A 21,574-nucleotide genomic window follows, 5' to 3' on the forward strand; every position below is an offset into this window, starting at 1 on the left:
TATATATATAAATTTTGTTTTCAGGCTTTTATGATGTACAGTCTTGTTTGTATTGTCATATAACAGCATTTATGGGTTGTTCACAAATCATCCACCTTAATAACCCGCATTCAAAAGATAGGCCTGGTGACAGCTTAGCACAGGCTTCCTCATTTCAGGCCCTTAAGATCTGTGTCCTGCACCTTTTAGACATGTCTCTTCTTCCACACCTGAGTCAAATTGCTAATTACCTCCTAATGCAGACAAATCCTCCATACATTTGACTCATGTATGTTAAAGCAGAGACATGTCTAAAAGCTGCAGGACAGGAGGGATGGAGTTTAGGAACCCTGGCCTGGAAGCTTCCACCATATAACAAGCTATTCTTATTAAGGATAGATGATGTGCTACCTTGCAGATACATCATTTAGGACTGCATTCTTTCTTAACTGACCATATAAAGGAAGCAGAGCCAAACATACATTTATTAGTAAATAAAATCTAGATTAAGCTACAAAATTTACAGTTGGCAAGGTGAAACTGTGAGCTGCTTTGTGGCACTTTTGTTAGCACCTCTGTCTTGCAGAAAGATGATTCTAGGTTGAAATACAGTCTTTCTACAAGGAGTTTCCATATTCTCTCTGTGCACGTTTTCACTGGTACTACAAGTTCATCCAAGAGTCCAAAACAGGAAACTGTTAGGGGAATTAGCTTCATCTATATTGCCCTTAGACATGGGTGTGTTTCTTTGTGAGCATGTGAATGACTGTTAATTGTTTGCAACCATGTGAGCCACCTCTGACCCTATGAATGTTTGAAATACTGTAGGAACTGCCCTCTTCATGATCCCGCATGGATTAGAGTCAATGGATTTATGAATGAATGCATGGCTGGATGGACATATTGATTAAAGCTGAAAAACGATCCAAGAATCTGAGCTGGACCTACACTGCTCACTAAATTTCCTGCAGACTTTGTATATTTCAAAGCATTCCAAGGGTGCTACGTGGACCAGACAGGCAGATGGCATGATGAGCAACAGCTTTCTAAAAAAGGAAAGGGAATAGACTTTTGTGCATGCATGTGTAACTATATAGGTATGAGGTGGGTTGTCATATATGGTCTTCGATAAGGATGAAGCTTTTGCAGGTATTTTTGTTCAGTGCTTTTGTCCATTCCTTTAAACTTTACTACCCCAATTGGTCTTTATATGTTTGAGGAGAGTATCAATGAGGTCATGCTGACATAAAAAAAATTCTCTTACAGACGTCAGAGTTTCACAGAACAGCGAAAGACCAGAGAGGTAGCCTCTGGACAGAGACAAGGACTCTCATTCAGGTGCTTAATTTCCTCTTCCAACAATGTCTTTCAACGTGCACTTCTCTTTTTTCATTTCAACTCATAACACTGGATCACATATTTCACCACTGAAAATTTGCAAAGGAAAGTAATCTGACCAATAAAACTTTTTGATTTTTAACAGCTAACTCCCAAACGAGTCTGATCTGTTTATATCACCCCCCAGTAAGAAAAGTTAGTGTCCGTTGCAATACAGCCATTGGTTCTGGCATTGCTTGGTGGTGAAAGATGGACAGCAAGCATGCTGACATACAGTGGAGTGCTTGAAGACTTTATTACTCTGAGAGGAGAGAAGGAGATGTGATAAGACCTGGTCTTTCCACAGGCTGATGATATAGGGTTAGGCTGCCTGAAACAGACACAAAAATGTGAGACAAATTCAAAAACAACTTCTTAAAAAAATTGAAACAGAAATAATTACCAAGCCTTAAGGCGGTTTTCCTTATATACATTCATCTCGTTAATCTCTAAAGTTTCAGGTCTCCCTTTAGCGCTTTATCTCTTCTTTTGTGGAGCGCAAGTGGGACAGTTGCTAAGAACTGTTTGCCATCCAGCACCACACCTATGCATCTCCTGTTGTCCTACCCATTGTTCAAGATGGGCTTAGACAGGTGGGATCAGCATCCACTAAGTGCTCTAAGACTAGAACACACCACCCTGCATTAAACTCAGTGCAGCAAACCTTTTTGCACAGATAAAATGAAAACATGCAGGTAGAAATGCCATAGGTTGAGTTCGAAAGATTTTATCTGCTCCTTTCATTGCTGCTTGATGCTTAGGAGTAGTTTTACTGCACCATATATTTTGATTTTACTTGAGTAATAAAGCTACTCTTTTATTTAAGATTTGTTTTATTAACAGAAGCTTTTACAATATATTCACAGTGTATAGCAACCATTTACAGTTACGCTCAAAGGTGTATATTATAAAGCAAATTTACTGATATATAGTCATACAGACACGCCATACAAGGAAGATGATTTTTTGATTTTTTTTTTACATCAAAAGAAAAAAAAAAGGACAAATAAAAACAAAGCAAAACAAAATATTACAAATTTTTCTCATCCCGCTTTTCCCCCTTTTTTTTAAGACATAATGCTTCAGACGACACACAGGTATTGTGTCAAAACGAGTCTTCTCTTGTCTTCTGCACAAGCGTACTTTATATCTGGTGAACTTACTGTTACATTTGGAGGTCAAGCTAGGAAAAAAATTTTTCACTGAAGGTACTTCTATAAGATTATGTTTAAAAAGTTAGGATTAAAATTATTAAATTAAGATTATGTTCCCCACTGCCATTAGACTGCTGAATGTTATGTAAAATGGGTTATTTTGTTTATAAAAATGAAAAAATAAAAAATATATATGTTAGAACTGTAAATACAGTCATATGTTTATATTGCTATATTTTTTTATGTATTAATTACTGTTTTCAAGACTGAACTTTAAAAAAAAAAATTGTCTAGAGCTGTTTTAAACAAAATTTCTTTTGGTATACACTCATGTATACAAAATGACAAAAATAAATCTGTCTAAGTCTCTCTCTAAGTCTAAGTCTAAAAGAAGATCGGTTTGGAAAAGTGCTTCTTCTGCCATGATTTCTTATTGTTCACTCACATCATTTATTTGTTTCAAATATTTTATTATAGTCTTTAATATACCAGAAAAATTCAATATACCAGAAAACTTTACATCTTGGTCTATCATTACATCATTTTAAATATTAACTCAGATGTTGTGAGTTACTCAGTGCTTAAGTAGCATTTTTACTAAATACTTTTTTTACTCTAAGGCTGCTTCATTTAAGATGTGTAGCTATATATAGTTAAATATATAGTTAAAATATATAAGAAGCAGTGCTCCCCCTAATTGAGTACAATTTCTGGGTACTCTACCCAACTCTGATCATACATGTAATTTGATATACTGCCAACCTTGCTCTTACACTGAGTTAAGGTACATCTGTACACCCATCTAGTGGTTATTAGAGCAACTGTGCCCCTGAAAAGATTTTATTGGTCAAGTGTTTCAATTTTTAATTTGGAACAAAACCAGACACATTTTTATGTTCTCTCTGACAACACAATGAGAGTAAAGAAACTTTTTAAGAAAAGTTTTCAAAAAATATTTTGTATCACTTAAGGCAAAAGTTAACAAAATTATTTTAATACTTCAGAACAACGTGGAAACTGTACTCTTTTATTTTTGCTTAAGTAAGGGAGCTTAGCTGGTACTTTTACTTTTACCAGAGTCTTTTTTACACAGGTATCTGTATTTTTAGTGAAGTAAAGAATGTCAGTACGAAAGTAGAAAGTAGAAAAGGTGTAGTTTCCGATAATTGGAAAAGGGCAACCATCTTCCAACTAAATAAGCGAGGGAAAGACTCATCACACCCAAACAATTACAGACCAATAGCATTGACATTTCACTTGTATAAATGGATGGATAAAATATTAGTAAAGAGATTGGAGTTTATATTAGAGGAGAGGAAGCTAATCAATGTAGATTCTGAGCAGGTAGGTCAATGATGGATGCATTGGTGAGAGTTAGTAATGATATACTGTAGAAAAAGGATTAAAAATGAGAGAATTGATATTCGCAGTAATTTTCTACATAGAACAAGCATAAGACTCAATGTAGTAGGAAGGTTTACTGATTAAGAAATTATGGGAAAAGGTGGGAGAATGTACAATTGGATAACAATTTTCTTTACAAACAGGAAAATAAGAGTTAAAGTTGGGGATGAATATTAAAGAATTTAAAGTAGAAAACTACATTCCTTAGGGGACTGAAATTAGTCCTGTACTATTTAATATATCTGATTAATTATATATTTTCAAACCTCAATAAATGCATTAATTCAGCAATTTATGCAGATGATGGAGCCATATGGATGGGGGGAAGGAATATCTTGCATGTAGTAAGAAATACAAAGAGAGCAGTTGATAAAATGGTCATATGATTGGGGATTCAAAATGTCAGTTAGTAAATCTTTTTTATATGATTTTCACTGTTAAAAGAAATATTTATATGGGAGAAATAAAATGATCAGCCTATAAAAAGAGTAACAGAATTCAAATATTTAGGGTTATGGCTAGATAGTTCATATACATGGAAAATTCGTAATAACCAGTTAGTCAAGCTAACACTATGAATCTCAATAGTAATGATGCATTGAGCACTTTCAAAGTAAACTTTAACGATTAAGTGATGGAAGTAGTAAATGTCTTTTTCGGTCTTCTGAGATATCAAATATTTTACTGTTTAAATTGACCATGTGAATATGTTTTCAAAGCCCTTCAAAATCTCTCTTTTTAGCCACTGTTTGTTTTCAGTGATTAGTTTTACTTCAGGATTACAATAGAAACACCTCCAGATATTAGGTTTCAAATTTAGACCACATCTGATTTGGAATTTCAAAATTAAATCCGCTCAGACTCTCCTTTTATGGTTACTTTAAACAAATTTTCCAGCAATGTTGCTACTAAACTGTTTGTTCTTAATGAATAATTTCGCCTTAGGATGGCAGCAGAAAACCTCCAGATGCTGCTCAAATTTCCCCTCAATATGATATGGAATTTTGAAAATGAAAGCCCTCCATAATCTAATTTTGTTAGTCTCTTTTACTGAAGTGGTAGTAATAAATCTCATGAAAGTTGTAGCTGGGAATGAGGAGGAGAAAGATAAGCAGTCAATACTAAATATTTACAGGGCTCCTATGATTATGATTATAGATTATGGATGTATGGTATATAGTGCAGCAGTATGATCAACATTACAAACAACAGATAAGTTGCAATATAAACCATTACAAATAGCAACTGAAGCAACTAATACTACCCCCATCAATGCTCTGTTAATAGAGTCTGGAGAGACTCCTTTAGAAATTAGATGAGTCAAAATATTACTTTATTAGTGGATCAGAACTAAAAGAAGTAAAGATAACCAAGCAGCGAGCATAATAAAGAACTGTTGGGAATAATCCAAATTCAAAAGAAATTGCTTTGACTGGACAGGAAATGAATGGGCAAAAATATTTCAGATGATAAGACATTCTCTAAAAAAAAATAGCCCAATTAGTTCAGTGCCACCATGGTTGTTTTCTAGAAACAAACAACTCGACTTAAAAAAAGAGAAGGGAAACATAACAAAGGTGGGGTTAAAACTAGCTTATATATTACAGAATTGTATTATAGTTATTTAAAAATGTACATAGATGGTTCAAAAATGTAAATGGAAACATGGGAATACGGATATACATTTTAGAGTTTAATATATGTATTTGTAAAAGATTATCAGACCTTCTGTCTGTATTCACAGTAGAAATTATTAGTTTAAAGTGAGTGGAAGAGGTTTGACTGGACAGGGTGGCGATATGCACAGATTCAAAAGCAACAATAGAAAGCATTCATACAGACGGAAACTATAGGAAATACCTTGTCTCAGATATTCATCAGAGTTCATTCAGGTTATTTAGATGTGAAATAGACATTCAGTTCTAGTGGAAGGTAAATCAATAATTATAAAGAACAAAAAACATAAAGATGGCAAAAAAAAATATGGGAGGAAGATAAGAAAGGAAGAAGATTATATTGTGTCAACATTAAATTTGTAAAATTAAAAACTAGACTTAGACTTAGGCAGATTTATTTTGTCATTTTGTATACACGAGTTTAACTAAAAGAAATTTGGTTTAAAACAGCTCTAGACTATTTAATTTCATTTAAAAACTATGGACATAGAAGCAGAAGGGAAGATATCCTTTCCAATAGACTAAGAATTGGACATACATACTTTGTTTATTCTTGGGAAGTGATAATGGGAAAATGTAGAACATGTTTTGATGCATTTCTATGAATATGCAAAAGAAAGAAGAGGATGAGGGAAATAATTAGGGAAAATGGTAGTCAATTGATTACTAAAGGAATATTATGGACAGATGGACATGGAGAGGAAATTAGGGTAATTAATAAAGCGTTCTATTTATTTTTACACAACACAAAATAAAACAAAAATATAATATAGTGCGTGGAACCTGTATCTACACACTGTTGTCGGTAGGTGGCGGTATACACCTGTCAGTTGCTTGCAATCCGCCTACTAAAGGAAAGAAGAAGAAGCAAAGGCGGTTTACTTAAAAACATCATGGCTTCCAGAAGAACGTCTTCAGCTCCAAGTAGCTTCAAAAACACTTCCACTGACGCTAAAAGGTATTTATTTGAGTTTAGTTGCTTTATCTTAACTCAGTGTTCTGACAATGCGGATTAATTGACATTTTAATTTATCGTTCAATTTAGCTTAGTCGTATGGTAGCTAGATAAACAGCCGATTAGCTGTAGCTATATGTTGTCATTTTGGAAAGCAAACATAGATTTCATTAGTTTTGCCTTAAACTTACTAGTTTTAATGCAAACTTTAATGTTGTCTTTAGTTCGAAAGGTGTCAGTAATGGAGTTAAAGCAAACAACAATCCAACTACGAGGAAAACTGTTAAAAGTAAGTATGTGCCCATTAAATTCCTGGTTTATATTGTTTTTGGCACCTTCTAGCAGCCGGTATCAGGTGTAGTGGATGGGAGACTACGGGACTATGGGTCAAGCCTGTCCTAACTTTATTATTATTTATTTTTTCAAGTCAAGCTAACACCATGAATCCCAATAGTAAGGATTTATTTGGCCATTCAAAGTAAATGCAGCATTTTAACGATTAATTAATGGATTTACTAATTGTCGTTTTTGCTCTCCTGGTATATTGAATATTTTACTATTTATTTTTTGACCACGTGAATATCTCTCGTTTGTTTTTTACTGTTTAGTTTTACTTCAGGATGACCACAGAAACAGCTCCAAAATTCATTAAGATCTGAAGTGGAACTTCATAATTAAAGCATCTGATATTCTCTATTATTACTTGTTACTGTTATCTATTTTTCCTATAGGTGTTTCTACAAAAGTATTTGTATTTGTTGCACTTAACAAGAAATTAAATTACATCTGATATGGAATTTCGAAATTAAATCCCCTCAGACTGTCATTTTAAGGTTACTTTTCTGTCAAACTGTTTCTTTTTGATGACTAATTTCACCTTAGGATGGCAGTAGAACACCTCCAGATGCTGCTTAAATTTCACCCCAATCTAATGAGGAATTTTGAAAATTAAAGCCCTCCATAATCTAATTTTCTTAGTCTCTTAGTGGCTGTCATTCTCATCTTTCTCCTCCTTTTAGTAGTGTATTTGTATATTTTCCCCATTTATGTCCATCTCTCTCTCACAGCGCATTACTTAAATATTTTGGATAGTTATAAATGTCATGTAACTTAAGGATGCTATAAATAAAACTTCTCAATGCACAGGTAATTTGCTTAAAGGATCCTTTGTTGACATGAGTTAAAGTTGTCCTTCTTTTCTTCATTAATTTGTAGCAAGTGGGACTGTTGTCAAGTCTCGATATTTACAATCTGCTGAAAAGACATCACTGTCAAAGGTAATGGAATCCTCTTTTCTTTTTGTTTTTTCTTGAGGCTTTTTTTTTACCTAGCTATTTGTTTTATGTTCTCTACAGTATAGTAGCAGCCTGATATATTCTCCTTTAGGCTTGATTGTCTTGGTGTTTGTCTCTTTCTACTTTTCATTGTTGCACCCTGTGCTACTTTTAAAGAGTAACTCGCTGACCAATGAGTCGACTTCTGTTCTTCGACCTTCCTCACCCAAACCCACCTCTGTCAAACCAAAAGCAGTCACTCCAACAAGGCGCTCAATGACCCCACAGACACTGGCAGAATGTAAGTACTTATAATCAGGATTGTATTGTTTCAAGATTTTTTTTTAAATATTGTATTTTGACACATCATCTTGTACACCCTAATGGTGCTTTCACACTGAAAGTGATTCCAGAGACAAAGGCTACGTTCATACTGCAGCCTGAAGTGACCCAAATCTGATTTTTCTTTTGGCCCGTATTTGATCTGATTTGACCTGTATCTGATCTTTTCATGGCTGTCTGAACAACACAGATCCGATTATTTTATTTTATTTTTTTCCAATGTGACCCAGGCCACTTGGCTATGTGGTCCTGAATCCGATACGAATCTCATCTTTTCCAATGCGACCTGTGTCTGTACGGCCAGGGCGCATTCATCTGAACTGAACGCCATTAAAACTCAACAAAGGTCACTATTCTGGGTCTTGCTATGAAAAGGGGCAAGAAAAACAACAGCCATGGCAGGCGATGATGCAGAGAACAGTATTTGTGTTTAACCATCTTGAAAAGATTGTGTTTTTATGGTTGGCGAAAGATCGCTAGATGCTCACCTGACTAGTTTTCTTGATGCATCTAGACAGAAAACTTAAGATTCTTATCCAGCACCAAAATCATCTGTCACTTTAGTAGAAGCCCAATTGTCTCCTGAGCGGGCCTTTACAATCGCTCCGGTTCGGTGTAAATGCACCATTATGGTAATGATTTCTTCTGCGAATCTGGTCCTGTTGGGGGTTTTCAACCTTTAAAAAAAAATGATGTCAGATCAAAATAACTTTTAGTTATATTGTTTTCTTTTCTTTAAAGCCACCTTTTCACGTGAAACTGAATCCTCCCTCCTTGGTAAAAGTGTCCTGCAGTCCACTTTTACCGATGGCCACGCTTTTCGACCAGATTTTGATATTTCAGTCATTAAAGGTATGTGAAACCTTAAACTTGCTTTCAGAAATAACTGTGAATTAATCATTTTCTTTTAACCATCTTTCAAAGACAAAACTGTAATTGAGAATTCAAAGGACGCTGAGAGAAATCCTGAGAATAACAAGAGGATTATAGAAATGCAAACATTTCTACTCGCCTATCTTACAGCTAAGGTAAGACTGGTTAGCACTGTGTGATTCACATTGTGCGTTTCTATTGCGTTCAGCTGGCCCATATTAATGTAGATAAAACAAAAACATTTGTGTTATGTTCTCTTGAAAAAGGAATACTTTTAAAGAAATGAAAATATGCAAAATATTTTGTTTACTAGATGGAGAATAATACTGCAAAATTCAAAGCCGAAGCAGAGGCAAAGCTCCTTCAAATTATGACGGAGGAACAGAGACTGCATAGTAGTGTTAATGAGAAGAAGAGCCAATATCTTCTGATGGAGAAGAAAAAACAGTTGCATGAGATCTTGGACCTGCAAGTAAGTGCATTGGTAGCAAGAAGTTATTTATTTGCATATTATTGACTTTGTCTTTGTTTTTGTTTTTTTTTAATACATAAAAAAAGCTTTAGGATTTGAGCAAGATGCGCAGAAGTCAGAGGAATAAGTAACCAAAAACTGGAAATTTATTTTCCAATATTCCTTGGTGGTTATTTATTTATTTTTTTTATCCTCTTAATTAAACTCATAACTAAGACCTCTTACCTTAGGGCCTTACATCAATCAACATTGTCTAGTTTTTCTATTTATTTTTTTTTTTTATCGATGCTATAGAAAAAAGCTTTGATGCATTGATGTGGATAACCTTGTAATTCTTCTTTCTCGTTAGAAAAGCTTTTTAGAAAATAGAAATTGACAAGTCAGACCACAAATAAAACGCAATATCCAAACTGACTGGGAAAAACCTGACGGATGCCTCTGTAGTTCCTGCTTGAGTGATTGGTACCATTTACGTATGTTTAAAAGGAAAAAAAGATGTTTTGAAATTTGCATTTGGAAGTGATTGGTTTGTGGGTAGGGTAAAAAGATCGCATCATGCAAGGATGATCCCAGAGAAAAGCTATCTCAACAAATATTAGTTATTTATATATATTTGAAAAGGTTGGGTGGCTGGATTGATATAGCGACCGTTGACCCCCGCTTTTTTTTTTTTTTTTTTTTTTTTTTTAACCTACAGGTTAAGATGCAGCCCACGGCAAAACTTAAATGCTGTTTTTAATGGTACACTCAAACTCCTTGCAGATGTAGCTTTTTTTCCCCATACGTAGCGATTATCTACTTAAAATAGAGACTGAACTGATCCAAACCAGAAACTATTCTTTTTTTTTTTTTTTTTTTTAAACATCCAAACTAGAGAGACACAGTTTTATTTTAACTGTATTTACAGGGAACTCATCTGTTACAAATTTTATTATTTAATACAACAAATACAAAATTAAACAAGAAAAATTAAAAAAGGAAACGTCTGTCATCAAGTGATTGGAATGCATTGGAAAGAACATAATGTATAATTCCCTAACAGTATTGGTTATCACTAGATCATATTTCTGTAAATTGAGTAAAACAATGTTTGTTTGTATAAATATCATTAGTTAACAATTAACTGATGGGACCTTTTTCCCTCTCAGATTGATAAGCTGACACCTGTGGCCGACGCAGCCAACCAGTTTACAAAGGATTATAAGAGTTTTGCTGCTGCCGTTGACACCACCCGTCACGAGCTGCCTGTCAAGAACTTCTACATAAATGGGAATGGAAGAGAATTTCTAGGTTATAACAATGTTTGAAACTAAGAAGTTATACAGGACATTCCATACTACATCCACTGTAGTTTTACTTCAAACATAAATAAGCTTCTTTTTAAATAACCTGATTTAACAATTATCCACCTTTTTTTGACAGGATCCTATGGAAGTCTTGATATTTACGTTAACTTTATCCCTGTTTTTAGATAAAGCTGAGGCTTCCCTGAAACAAACTGAGACGCTGTTGCAGGAATGCACACGGGGAGATCATGTGGACAACAGCACATCTTTAGAATGCCTCAGGGAAATGAAAACTATGTCAAAGGATATCAGTCAGCAGCTTACAGGGTTGGTACAATATAGGAAATGCTTTAGTACTTTGCAAGATAAGTGATACTTGAAATGTTTTCAGTTAATCACAAACTTTACTTTGTTGTGATTTTTGTTTGTGTTATTTTTAAAAAATTTTTTTTTTTATGGTTTCAAGTGTTGAATGCAAATGTACCTTGTGCTTTAAGATTGCATTACATCAAAGTACATTTGATTTAAAGAAATTATCGGCCACTTTATCTTTGTTGGTCGCAGATCATGGAATATGAACGCTGTCTACTTAATGATGCAGATAATGCTCAAAACACATAATTAAAAAATATTAAGTACCAGCTGATCATATATAAGGGAAAAAAGGGATGTAATGCAATGCATTTTTCCACTTTATATAGAATGGTATAAATTTCAAATCACAATGTCTCACTTATAATAAAAAAAAAAAAACTCTAGACCTAAATTTTCCAAAGTAATGAATAATTTTGGGCTTAACAGTATCGGCTTTATGTTGGAACCAAAGATATGCTTTTACTGTTAACAAGTACTCAAATTTCTGATTTTTTTTTTTTTTTTTTCTTTTTCCCAAGAACGTGTTCGGAGCTTTTAGAGCTCTCATCATTGGTCTGTCGTCATTCAGTCCAAGTTCAGCAGGCCGTCGAGGAAGAACAACTTGGGAGTTCAAGAGCCCTTCAGCTATTCTGCCCCAGAGACTAAAGAAAACTGGACAGCATGGCAACAGGGCTATGGTTTTCTAGTGTACTTTTTTTTCTCATTTGTATATGTTAAAACGACTAATCAATAAATGAAATCAATGAAATGACATGATTCCATGACTGACTTAATAATAAAACGGTTTTATAATCATGAGATGCCATATGGTATGTAAACTGAGTCTGTATTTCAATAGGAATGTAATTTGTGTCTGAAATGTTGACACTTATTTCAAAGGCTTCTTTATTTAACATGCTGCTTCCACCTTAGAATGTGTTTATGATTACACTGATTACTTGTGGCTTTGTGCTTTTGTAACCATAAACAAACTTGCGTAATATTGAAATAATTAGAAATTTGATCAATCCATTACAGCTAGTCTAATTTGTGATATCAAAATGTGATGAAATAATTTGGGTGTAACCATTTATAAGGATCCTTTTGATAGGAAGTAAAGAACATTCAACCTATAATGTGGGGGGGAAAAAAATCTTTAAGGCTTCAAAGAAATATTTTCACAGAAGGGATGATGAGTCTAATTTATCCAGCATACACTTTAAATATACTAAACAGTACAATTGATAAAAAATCAAAAATCAAGCAGCTTCATTAGTTTTGTCTGGATTAATTAACGGCATTTGATCACAACGGTTGATAAGGTAAAGCAGTAGCAGTGGGAGGGATGCTGTAATGACTGCAGATGCTTATAAAAAAATTAAAATAGTTTGCCTTCACAGCTTTTTCAATGTTTTTCAAGTTAAATTTCTGTTTAGATGTGACTTTGGTCCCTCAAAGTTGCTAATTAAGTTGTTAGATTACCACACATGTGTATTAATATGTTGGAAAATGCTAAATACAATTTTACTCCACATAATGATTTGAGATAACATATTCTACAAAAAAGAAAATGATACTATAAGCACTGCGAGGAAAATGGTTTGTGGGCGTTTGTGCAAATAATGGATAAAAAGGGTGACATTTTAGGTTACACAGTTTTTAAAAGCAAATATAATTTAGACTGTCCACAGAAACATTTTCTGTTTGCGGTCAAGGCAATTCTTTTGGCAATGTTAAGGAATGCTTCGGTATTCTGATATAGTGCCTGTGTTTCCAACTCTGTATTGATAAATAAAAATGTAACAATAAAATGTTAAAAGAACATATGAACAACCATGTAAAATGAAATGTCATGTTTTCAGAAATTGATGTCCTTACAATTAGAACCAGATTTTTTCTCATTTCCTTTTTTACCAAAGATAAGAGAAGTTTACTTAAAAACAAATTACCGGTACAATTATCCTTTGAGGTTTTTAAGGTTTGTGTTCGATAGTAATGGATGTAACTCAAAAAGACATATAAACTCAGGAATGTCTTTCTAAAGTTGTAAGATTAAGTCCTTTTGGAGAGAATTTACAAATTATTATCAAAAAATAAAATAAAAAACGTAGCTAAGACTGAATGTAGTGATTTTAAATTTGAAATTTCTTCTCAAAACAAAGATGTGGACCTCCTGTGTAATTTTTGGTAAATTTTAAATATACAGTGTTTGACTTTTTAAAGTTGCTTTAAACTTTCAGGCATTCCACAGTGGTTTGAAATATCTTTATTGCTTGATAAAAATACTGGAAAAACTGCCTTAAGGATCTCAGAAATGTTAATATTATATGACTTATCCCGTGTGGGCTTGTTTCATTAGACATTAGACTTAGATTTATTTTATCATTTTGTATACACGATTGTAAACAAAAAGAAATTTCGTTTAAAACAGCTCTAGACAATTTCATTTTTTAAAGTGCAGCCTTGAAAACAGTAATAAATACATAAAAATAGTAATATAAACATATGATTGTATAAAGTTCTAACATTAATTATTTTTCGTTCATCATCATTTTATTATTATTGTAACCAATTTATGTGGTGTGTTACTCATGTCTTTTTTTTTTCATTTTATTTTTTTTTCATATCAGATTCTTTCTTTTCCCTAGTTTGTAACGTTGAAACTGTTCACTAAAGAGTTAAAAAAACGCATCTTTCCCGGATGTGACGTATTACCAGCTTTTATTTTGTGCATGTTTCCCGGACGTGACGTCTTACCTGCTTTGTTTTCATTGGACGCCAACGGAAAGTGACAATATTAACGTTTACCGATGAACCGCAGGAGAAACAAGTGTGTGTAAGTGCACATATTTATTTTTCCGCTTTTACTCAGGCATCTTGTTTAATATAAGTTTGGAAAATATGTTTTTAATAGCCCATGGTTTAAACAAATGTTTCTACATATTGCTTTGTTTAGATTTTATTCTCACCCTGAAATTGTTAGCAAGCTAACTGTCCTCTAGAAGCTATTTTTGAGGTACCTGTCTGTCTCCAAAATGGAAATTGGGACAAATTAAGCGACATAATTGAGATACACACACTCAGACTTCGATAAAGAGAAAAAAAAAACAATTTGGGAATCACACAGTCCTTATGTGTAAAATGTTAGCCTCTTAGTTTTACTATGCCCAACTAAAACAACAGATACATATATATCTCTGTTTGAATTGCAAATGTAAAAGGAGTAAGACCCTCACTGATGAACTGATTGAATTACTATTCTATGCATACCAACTGTAGGAAAAGAAATCGCATTTTTTTTTTTTATACAAAAACTGTTTTAACTACTCAACAACTAATGGAAGTGTTTTTCTTCCACAGCTCTTACTCACAGAACTGGAATGCACCATCAGGTGGACAGAGGGGGAAACAGAGATGTCAAAGTGAAAGCAAACCCCAAAAGAAAGGGGTAGAACAAGAAGAGCAGGACTTTGGAAAAGGAGGAAAGGAAGTGGTTCCTAGAGGGACTTGTCCAACCATGTGCCCTCATAAGGAACTGTTGAACCGTGAGTCTCAGAACCGGCTTCACCGTTTCGAAGTGGTCCCAGGAACAGAGAAGTCTGCAAAGCCAAGGGGAGATCCCCTGCGTGCCGTCAAAGAATATTCTAGACCAGCAGCAGGGAAAGATGTGACAAAGCCCTCTGACCTGCGACCACCTGATGTGTTGCTGAAGACTGTTTTCTATCTCATTGATGAGCTTGCAGGGTCACCTAGTCTGCAGCCATGGACTGAGGTAAGCGGGGCTCCCGGACTTTGGGGTTTTTGGGTCATGTCTTTTTTTAAATGTTGCTGTTAAGATATTTATAATATAAGGGAGAAAAGTTGCTGAATAATTAAATTCAATTTACTTAAACGTTTGGTAAATTATATGTTGCAGTGCTATGCAGACAATGTATATGACCTGATCTCGCATTGAAACCACAAACTTATAATGGCTTCATTTGAAGTTTAGCTAAAAGCGTGACATAATTTTCAAATGGAATAAAATTGTTACACATTTTATATTTTTTTTCCCCTGAAAACAAATCTGAAGGTTTGATGTGCATTTGACTTAATTCCCATCACATTTAACACATCTAAATAAATCCAGACACAACCAATTCCCACTATAAATTGATTAATTAATTCAGTTGAACTTTGTTCAATTTAATCCTAGCAGTAGCACTGCTCTGCTGTAAAGGGTTTTAAGGTGTGCTGGAAAAAAAAGATCACCACGAGAAACACCTTGGTCAATAAAACAGCAAAGAAGCTTATGCTAACACTGATATAACTGCAGCGCGACAGCTCATATGCTAGAGTCGTTAGAGAGACTGTTGAAGGGCAGCCATGATGACTTCTAGGTTTTAACAAATAATTTAGCAAGATCAAAGCAAACTAATGGAAGAAGCTGCTTTGAACTGCAGTTGACAAAATTGGAAATTACTCAAACACTGTGTCTGAATGCATTACTTATTTGGCTTAGTTGTTGGCATATTTTTGTTATTGTCAGTTTTATGTATCTGGGTTATTTATTTTGAATCTATTTGACATCTTTGATTCTATTGAGAAAGCATGTCCATGATGAGATTGATAAAGGTATGTTTTTCCAGTTAAAATAATCTTTTTTTTTTTTTAATGGTTGAAATTATTATTATTTTGTTTTTTTCCCAATGGTACGGAGTATGGAATATTTTCTTTCATAACAGTGTTAAGTTTCAAACCTTAGTATTCCTGATTCCTGACAAACCTACCTTGAACAGAAGAGAACTCTTTCAGAATGTTATGGATGCGAGAAAGCTAATATCACACCACATGTGGCAGACCAAGCTATGGGAATGCTTGTGATGGAATCCTAAATCCTACTCAACCACAGGCAAAAGTACGGTAAAGGTCATGAGGTAGCATAGTTGTGACTGGGGTTGAAATTCACCTTTCAGCAGTACAAAGCCTCAAACATTCAGCAAGAAGTGCGATGGAGGGGTCGGCAACCCCAAATGTTCAAATAGCCATATTGGACCGAAGAAATGAAATAACAAATCTGTCTGAAGCCGCAAAAATGTAATAGTCTTATATAAGCCTCGTATGGCAACACGTACAACTAAGTGTATTAGCCCACTATGAATATGGACTACCTGGGCTTAAATGTATAGTAGGTATTCATGATTAAATGTTTATCCTGGAGCAAATGTCACATCATGTGACTACTCTGCTGTAAAGGTTTTGTTGCATTGATGAAATTATATAGCCTGACGTAGTCCTACTCAATTCTAGTCAGAATATGAGTCTGATACTGCTCCATAGAGCTGTGATTATGGGGCGTGTTTTGAACGAACCAGGAAAAGAAATGCCTCTGCACTCTATTGGACAGACGTACAACCAATAAGAGCAACGGAGTGCGTGACGTATGTTAAGCAACGCATAGTTGTTGTCAACCAAAATCAAAGCGTGCAGTTGCACGCCTAGAATAAGAAGATGAGACTTGATCGCGTTTCTCTGTTCCTCTTTTAAAATTAATTTGCTGTCGATATCTTCTAGAACAGACCTAATAGCAGAATCTACTCACCTCAACTCTCCGGCGGCAGCCATTATTGTTGTCACCCAAGCGCGCTTTGGTCACGTGGTTGATTACGTTACTGTTGATCATCTGTCCATCATCGTATAAAGCCCGCCCTGACAATTTGATTGGATCGCCTGACAGTGGGCGATAATACTTGCGCTACTATGGAGCAGAGCCAGACCGAACTTCCCGACCTCAAACCTTGTGGGCGGGACTAAGTTCGGAATGGCACCCAGGCTAGAAATTATAGAAAGACAATAAAGTAATCATATTTTTGGTGTTATTCTTATTATGAGGATTTGGGAAAAAATGGACGAAGTTCAACATCTGCATCAGAGCGCTACCTTTTCGATCTGTGGACGGCTTTCCATGCTTGAAACAAACTAGTGGAGTTTGGAGATGTGATCCACTTCTTAAATCTTTGCGCTCCTCTAATTTACCCAAAAGTACTGAAATTGGACCTTTACTCTCTCTCCCAACTTGGTGGTCGACTGCATATTTAGCATGTTTTCCCTGGAAATGCCTTTCCAAATTACTCTTCTACTCTATCCTTTCGCATTGGTAATGAAAGCAACTGATTCACTCAATTCCTCTTTGAATCCTCTGTTCTCATCAGCCATCTTCCTTTTTTCCCCTTTTGGATCTCCTGCTTTGTTTACAACAGCCACCATCCTGGCACCGCGCCATGCTGAAACGTGTGTTGCGGGTTATGACACAAATCTTCGTTGACAGAAATTTTTACGTTTGTTTAAATGTATTTATTATTTACATTTTTACAACATTGGAAAACACAATGAATGTTTGACATCCTGCACACCATATTAAAATTAACTAAAAAAAAGCATCCATATTTTCCATTTTCATAAATTTTTGAAAAAGCTCTAGGGAGCTGCAAGGAAGGCATTAAAAAGCCACATGCAGCTCTGGAGCAGCGGGTTGCTGACTCCTGGCTTAGAGCAAAGCATATTAGTTAAAACTGCACAATTAAACATAACTGAACTAAGTATCTACATCAAGACATAATAAATTAGCTGTTTGGTAAAATGAATGAGCATGAACGTTCATTCTCTGTATAACCCTTGAAAGTACTACTAAAAGCTATGATTGAAGCACAAGGCGGTTTGCATGAATGGGGGGCAGGGATGCCGTTTATGCATGTAAGTAAAGATTTTCAGATTATTTGTTTTAAAAAAAAAAATTTCAGTTTGATAATTATTTACTCTTTTCCTCCATCACATAAATTTCACAAAGATCCCAATAAAATGAATAAAGATTCAGACTGTAATGTATTAAAATGTGGAATGTAAAGTAAAATGTGGATCATTTTCCAAGGTAATTGTCAAATCTTCTTTTGGCACTTTTTTCTCTTTTTGACTGTTTGAGCTGATTTAACGAGTAGATTTCTCCACTGTGAGATCAATAAAGTCAATTAATCAATCAAATGTATGTGTTCACAACCCCCAGAATTGTCAGATGAAGGTTATGCCCTCCTTTGCTTAACAAACTTATTGTTCCCTTTCAGGTGTACAGCTTTGTGTTTGATCGACTGCGTAGCGTGAAACAGGACATGATCGTCCAAAGGTTGTCTGGAAAGGACTGTGTGGCCATTTTGGAGTTAACAGTGCGTTTCCACATCTACGCTTCATATCGGCTTTGTGGTGAACCCCTGCAGATTTACGATCCACGCATCAACGATACACACTTACAGGAATACCTCAGTTGGCTGTTGGACTGCTACAAAACTGGAAGTGGACCATACCCAAACCAAGAGGAGTTTCAAACTCTTGGTTTGCTCTACAATCTGGGTCAGTTTCTACTTACTGTAGATGTTACTCACATTTCTGGGTTTTTGTTTTGTCAAAGCTCTATTTAACTAAAAGGTTCCTTTTAATTCATTATAGTTGGAAACTATTGACTTAAAACAATTTAGGGACATTTTAATGGATTTAATTTCCTTGTTGCAATATTTTTCTCCTGATACTTGCTGAATCACCTTTGAATACCATATAAACATTAAGCTTTCTGTAGTAGGAGCCAATCAGTAGGCAAATTTATTTTATTGATTCTGAAATACAGCATCTACCTTCAGAATTCCTGTGAACCCCCCCCAAAGTGGCGGGAAAAACAAGGAACTTGGGACATGGCTGCAGCCTGTCCACGGTCAAGATGACGAAGGATTTTGCCACATATATATATATATATATATATATATATATATATATATATATATATATATATATATATATATATATATATATATATATAAAATAAGTCATGGTACTTGTTGATGACATTAAGATTATTTCTAAGAGCATTAAAAGGCATTAATTAAGAGTTACTCATTCATGTATAAACCCTGTATTTAGATCCAGAGATAAATTCAAGAATACTACATGCTGAAAAGTCACCTGCAAACTATAGTGTATACTCTAGCACAATTGCTTTTTTCCAGCATAATATCAAGTCGTTTTTATTTTATTTTTTTACATGATTTATATTTGTTGGAATTATGCTGAATTAATATCATATACGTTGAATCCATTTAAGAACATATGGTGTCTGTTTTTAGTGAGCTGGCATTTCACTAAGAATGTAGTCTGTAACCTGTTGAATTCATGCTTTCTCTGCAGGGTCAAGTCTTGCCACACAGCATATTTTGGAACTCCCTGAGCGCCTGCGCCAAGCTCCTTCAATCAAGCTGGCTTTAGCAATCAATGAAGCATTTCAGGCTGGAAACCCTGTGCGATTACTCCGATTAGCCCAGAAGCTGGACTTCCTGCAGGCCTGTGCGTTGCACCGCCACCTGCTGACATGTCGCAGACGCTTACTGCTCATATATTGCCACGGATACAACAGCCGCAACTGCCGCTTCCCTCTTGATAGACTAGCACAGCTCTTGTGCTTGGAAACATCTTTTACAGCCAAACTTTGCCAGCTGTATGGCATTGAGGTGAATCCGCAAAACCAGGTGTTGTTTTCTAAAAGTGCTTTTAATGAACCGGAACAAGAGAGGCTGGATTGTAAAGTGTATCACAGCATAGTGTCTGAGAAACAAAGAGGTCTCACAGTTAAGAGCATCATTCATGGCTGCGTTTGATACAAATATTTGGCTTCTAATAAGTTTTTGAATAAATGGTTTGATTTTGTAACACCAACATCTTCAAGTTTCTTTTAAATCTTTAGCACAGAGTTAAAACTGGATTTTTCATTTGATATTCTTATTCTATTGAGAAGTCGATTAATGATTAGCTAACAAAAACAGTTTTTATAACTGATTGCAGATTTTTCAATGTTCAGCCTTTAAGACCGACATCAGTATTCTTACTCTGAAACACTGAAATATATATATAATATTATTTCTTGTTAATGTGTTGTTTTTTTTATCACTGAATGTAATTAGCAGTTAACCATAGAGAGAGTCAGCATGTTCAATTCTAAAGGCTCACTATGGTATTAAATGCTGGGTTATTTTACCATGTTCTTATAATCTCATTAGCATTCAGGGATTCTGGATTTGGATCGATGTGTATTCATTTTTATTGATCCACCAGCTAACTGTGAATTCATTTCAATAAATATTTTTTAACAAAGCTGACCTTCCTCTTGTTTGTGTGACTGCAGTTTGCATATATGTCATTGCACCACTTGGGGGCAGCCTTTATCTAAACCAGCCATACATGCAAACTGGGAATGGTATTTTTGATTCCAGGAGTTGGCCCTTCTTCAACACACCTTGTTTTTAAAGTCTGCTTAATAAATAATTTAGGTAGTTATTTGCAGGCTCTAGCTTCCTCTTTGGTTTCCTAGTTTGTTTGCAGTCATATATGTTTTTAAGCAATAAAAGCTGTAGTTTTTTTTCCTCCCCATTGTCTTATACCTGCAACTCACACAAATATTTGGAATTTTATTCCATTTTTGAAAAAAAGAGTATAGAGTGGGCTAACGTCATGACCAAATGTTGATATTGGGGTTATTTTTTTGAAAAGGTTTTATTTGAGCCGTAATTCAATCCATGTTGCATTTTTAGGCTATATGGTGATCTTGAAAGCACTTTTTCCTCGCAGTAAGAAAGTTCTAAGATTAAATCGGATCTTTCTTTTTTTTAGGTTCTCTCCAGTTTGTTGGGTACTCTAGCTTCCTTCCACAGTCCAGTAAGGCAGGGTTATTTTTCTTGGATTGGCAGGCAGATGCAAATCAATCCATTAGTAGATAGTAACCCATTTCTAGATGATACCTCAAATTCAAATACCTTAAATACCTCCCTAAATTCAAAATCTTAAAGAGTCCTACCTCTTCACACAACCATTTTGAACTGATCTTGCTTAAATAGTCTGGACCACAAGAAAGCAAATGTGCAAGGTTTAAAGAGTTACAAATTAACTCCTACTGCACAGTTTCGCACAAGCACACACACACACACATATATATTATTACTATATTTAAACCCTGTTCATATTAACCATGATATGTCCCTGAGTGATTTTAAGAAGAAACCTGTTTGTGCATTTCCTGATTTAATCATTTGGCTTAAAACGTATTGCCTTTTTTTTTTTTTAAACATCTTACAAGATTTCTAAAATTGTGTTTTGTTTTTTTTGTTGTTTTTTAGTTAGAAATAGAAAATAGAAGGAAGAAAAAAAAACAGCCATTTGTATAAAAGCGCCTCCTACTGGAGCCATGACGCAACATGTCGAAAGAAATCACATCCTAAACACAAAATAAATGCATGTGATGTTTTTGTTTTTTCTTTTTCTTTTTAAATGTATGGAAGAGGATTAGGGCCACTGCAAAAAAGTAGATTTTTTTTTTTATTTTATTTCAGTTTAATATGGGAAAAAAGTCAGAATTCTGAG

At 34.7% G+C, this 21,574-nt stretch overlaps 2 protein-coding genes across 2 annotated transcripts; both read left to right on the forward strand.

The window, feature by feature from the left end:
* The first annotated feature begins 6,450 nt into the window (after positions 1 to 6,450).
* haus8 (HAUS augmin like complex subunit 8) lies at positions 6,451 to 12,126 on the forward strand. The gene is made up of 10 exons (XM_015376195.1): positions 6,451 to 6,548; positions 6,770 to 6,834; positions 7,761 to 7,822; positions 7,997 to 8,120; positions 8,903 to 9,013; positions 9,086 to 9,189; positions 9,348 to 9,506; positions 10,655 to 10,796; positions 10,978 to 11,119; positions 11,686 to 12,126. The coding sequence occupies exons 1-10, from the start codon at positions 6,484 to 6,486 to the stop codon at positions 11,810 to 11,812; spliced, it is 1,101 nt and encodes a 366-aa protein (XP_015231681.1). The 5' UTR covers positions 6,451 to 6,483; the 3' UTR covers positions 11,813 to 12,126.
* Positions 12,127 to 13,854: 1,728 nt separating this feature from the next.
* Positions 13,855 to 20,362, forward strand: sac3d1 (SAC3 domain containing 1). The gene is made up of 4 exons (XM_015376190.1): positions 13,855 to 13,982; positions 14,507 to 14,918; positions 18,244 to 18,526; positions 19,352 to 20,362. Exons 1-4 carry the CDS (start codon positions 13,957 to 13,959, stop codon positions 19,816 to 19,818), a joined length of 1,188 nt encoding a protein of 395 aa, XP_015231676.1. The 5' UTR covers positions 13,855 to 13,956; the 3' UTR covers positions 19,819 to 20,362.
* The last annotated feature ends 1,212 nt before the right edge of the window (positions 20,363 to 21,574 follow it).

The sequence above is a fragment of the Cyprinodon variegatus genome, unplaced genomic scaffold (assembly GCF_000732505.1).
Source record: "Cyprinodon variegatus isolate N-32 unplaced genomic scaffold, C_variegatus-1.0 Scaffold131, whole genome shotgun sequence".
Lineage (NCBI taxonomy): Eukaryota > Metazoa > Chordata > Actinopteri > Cyprinodontiformes > Cyprinodontidae > Cyprinodon > Cyprinodon variegatus.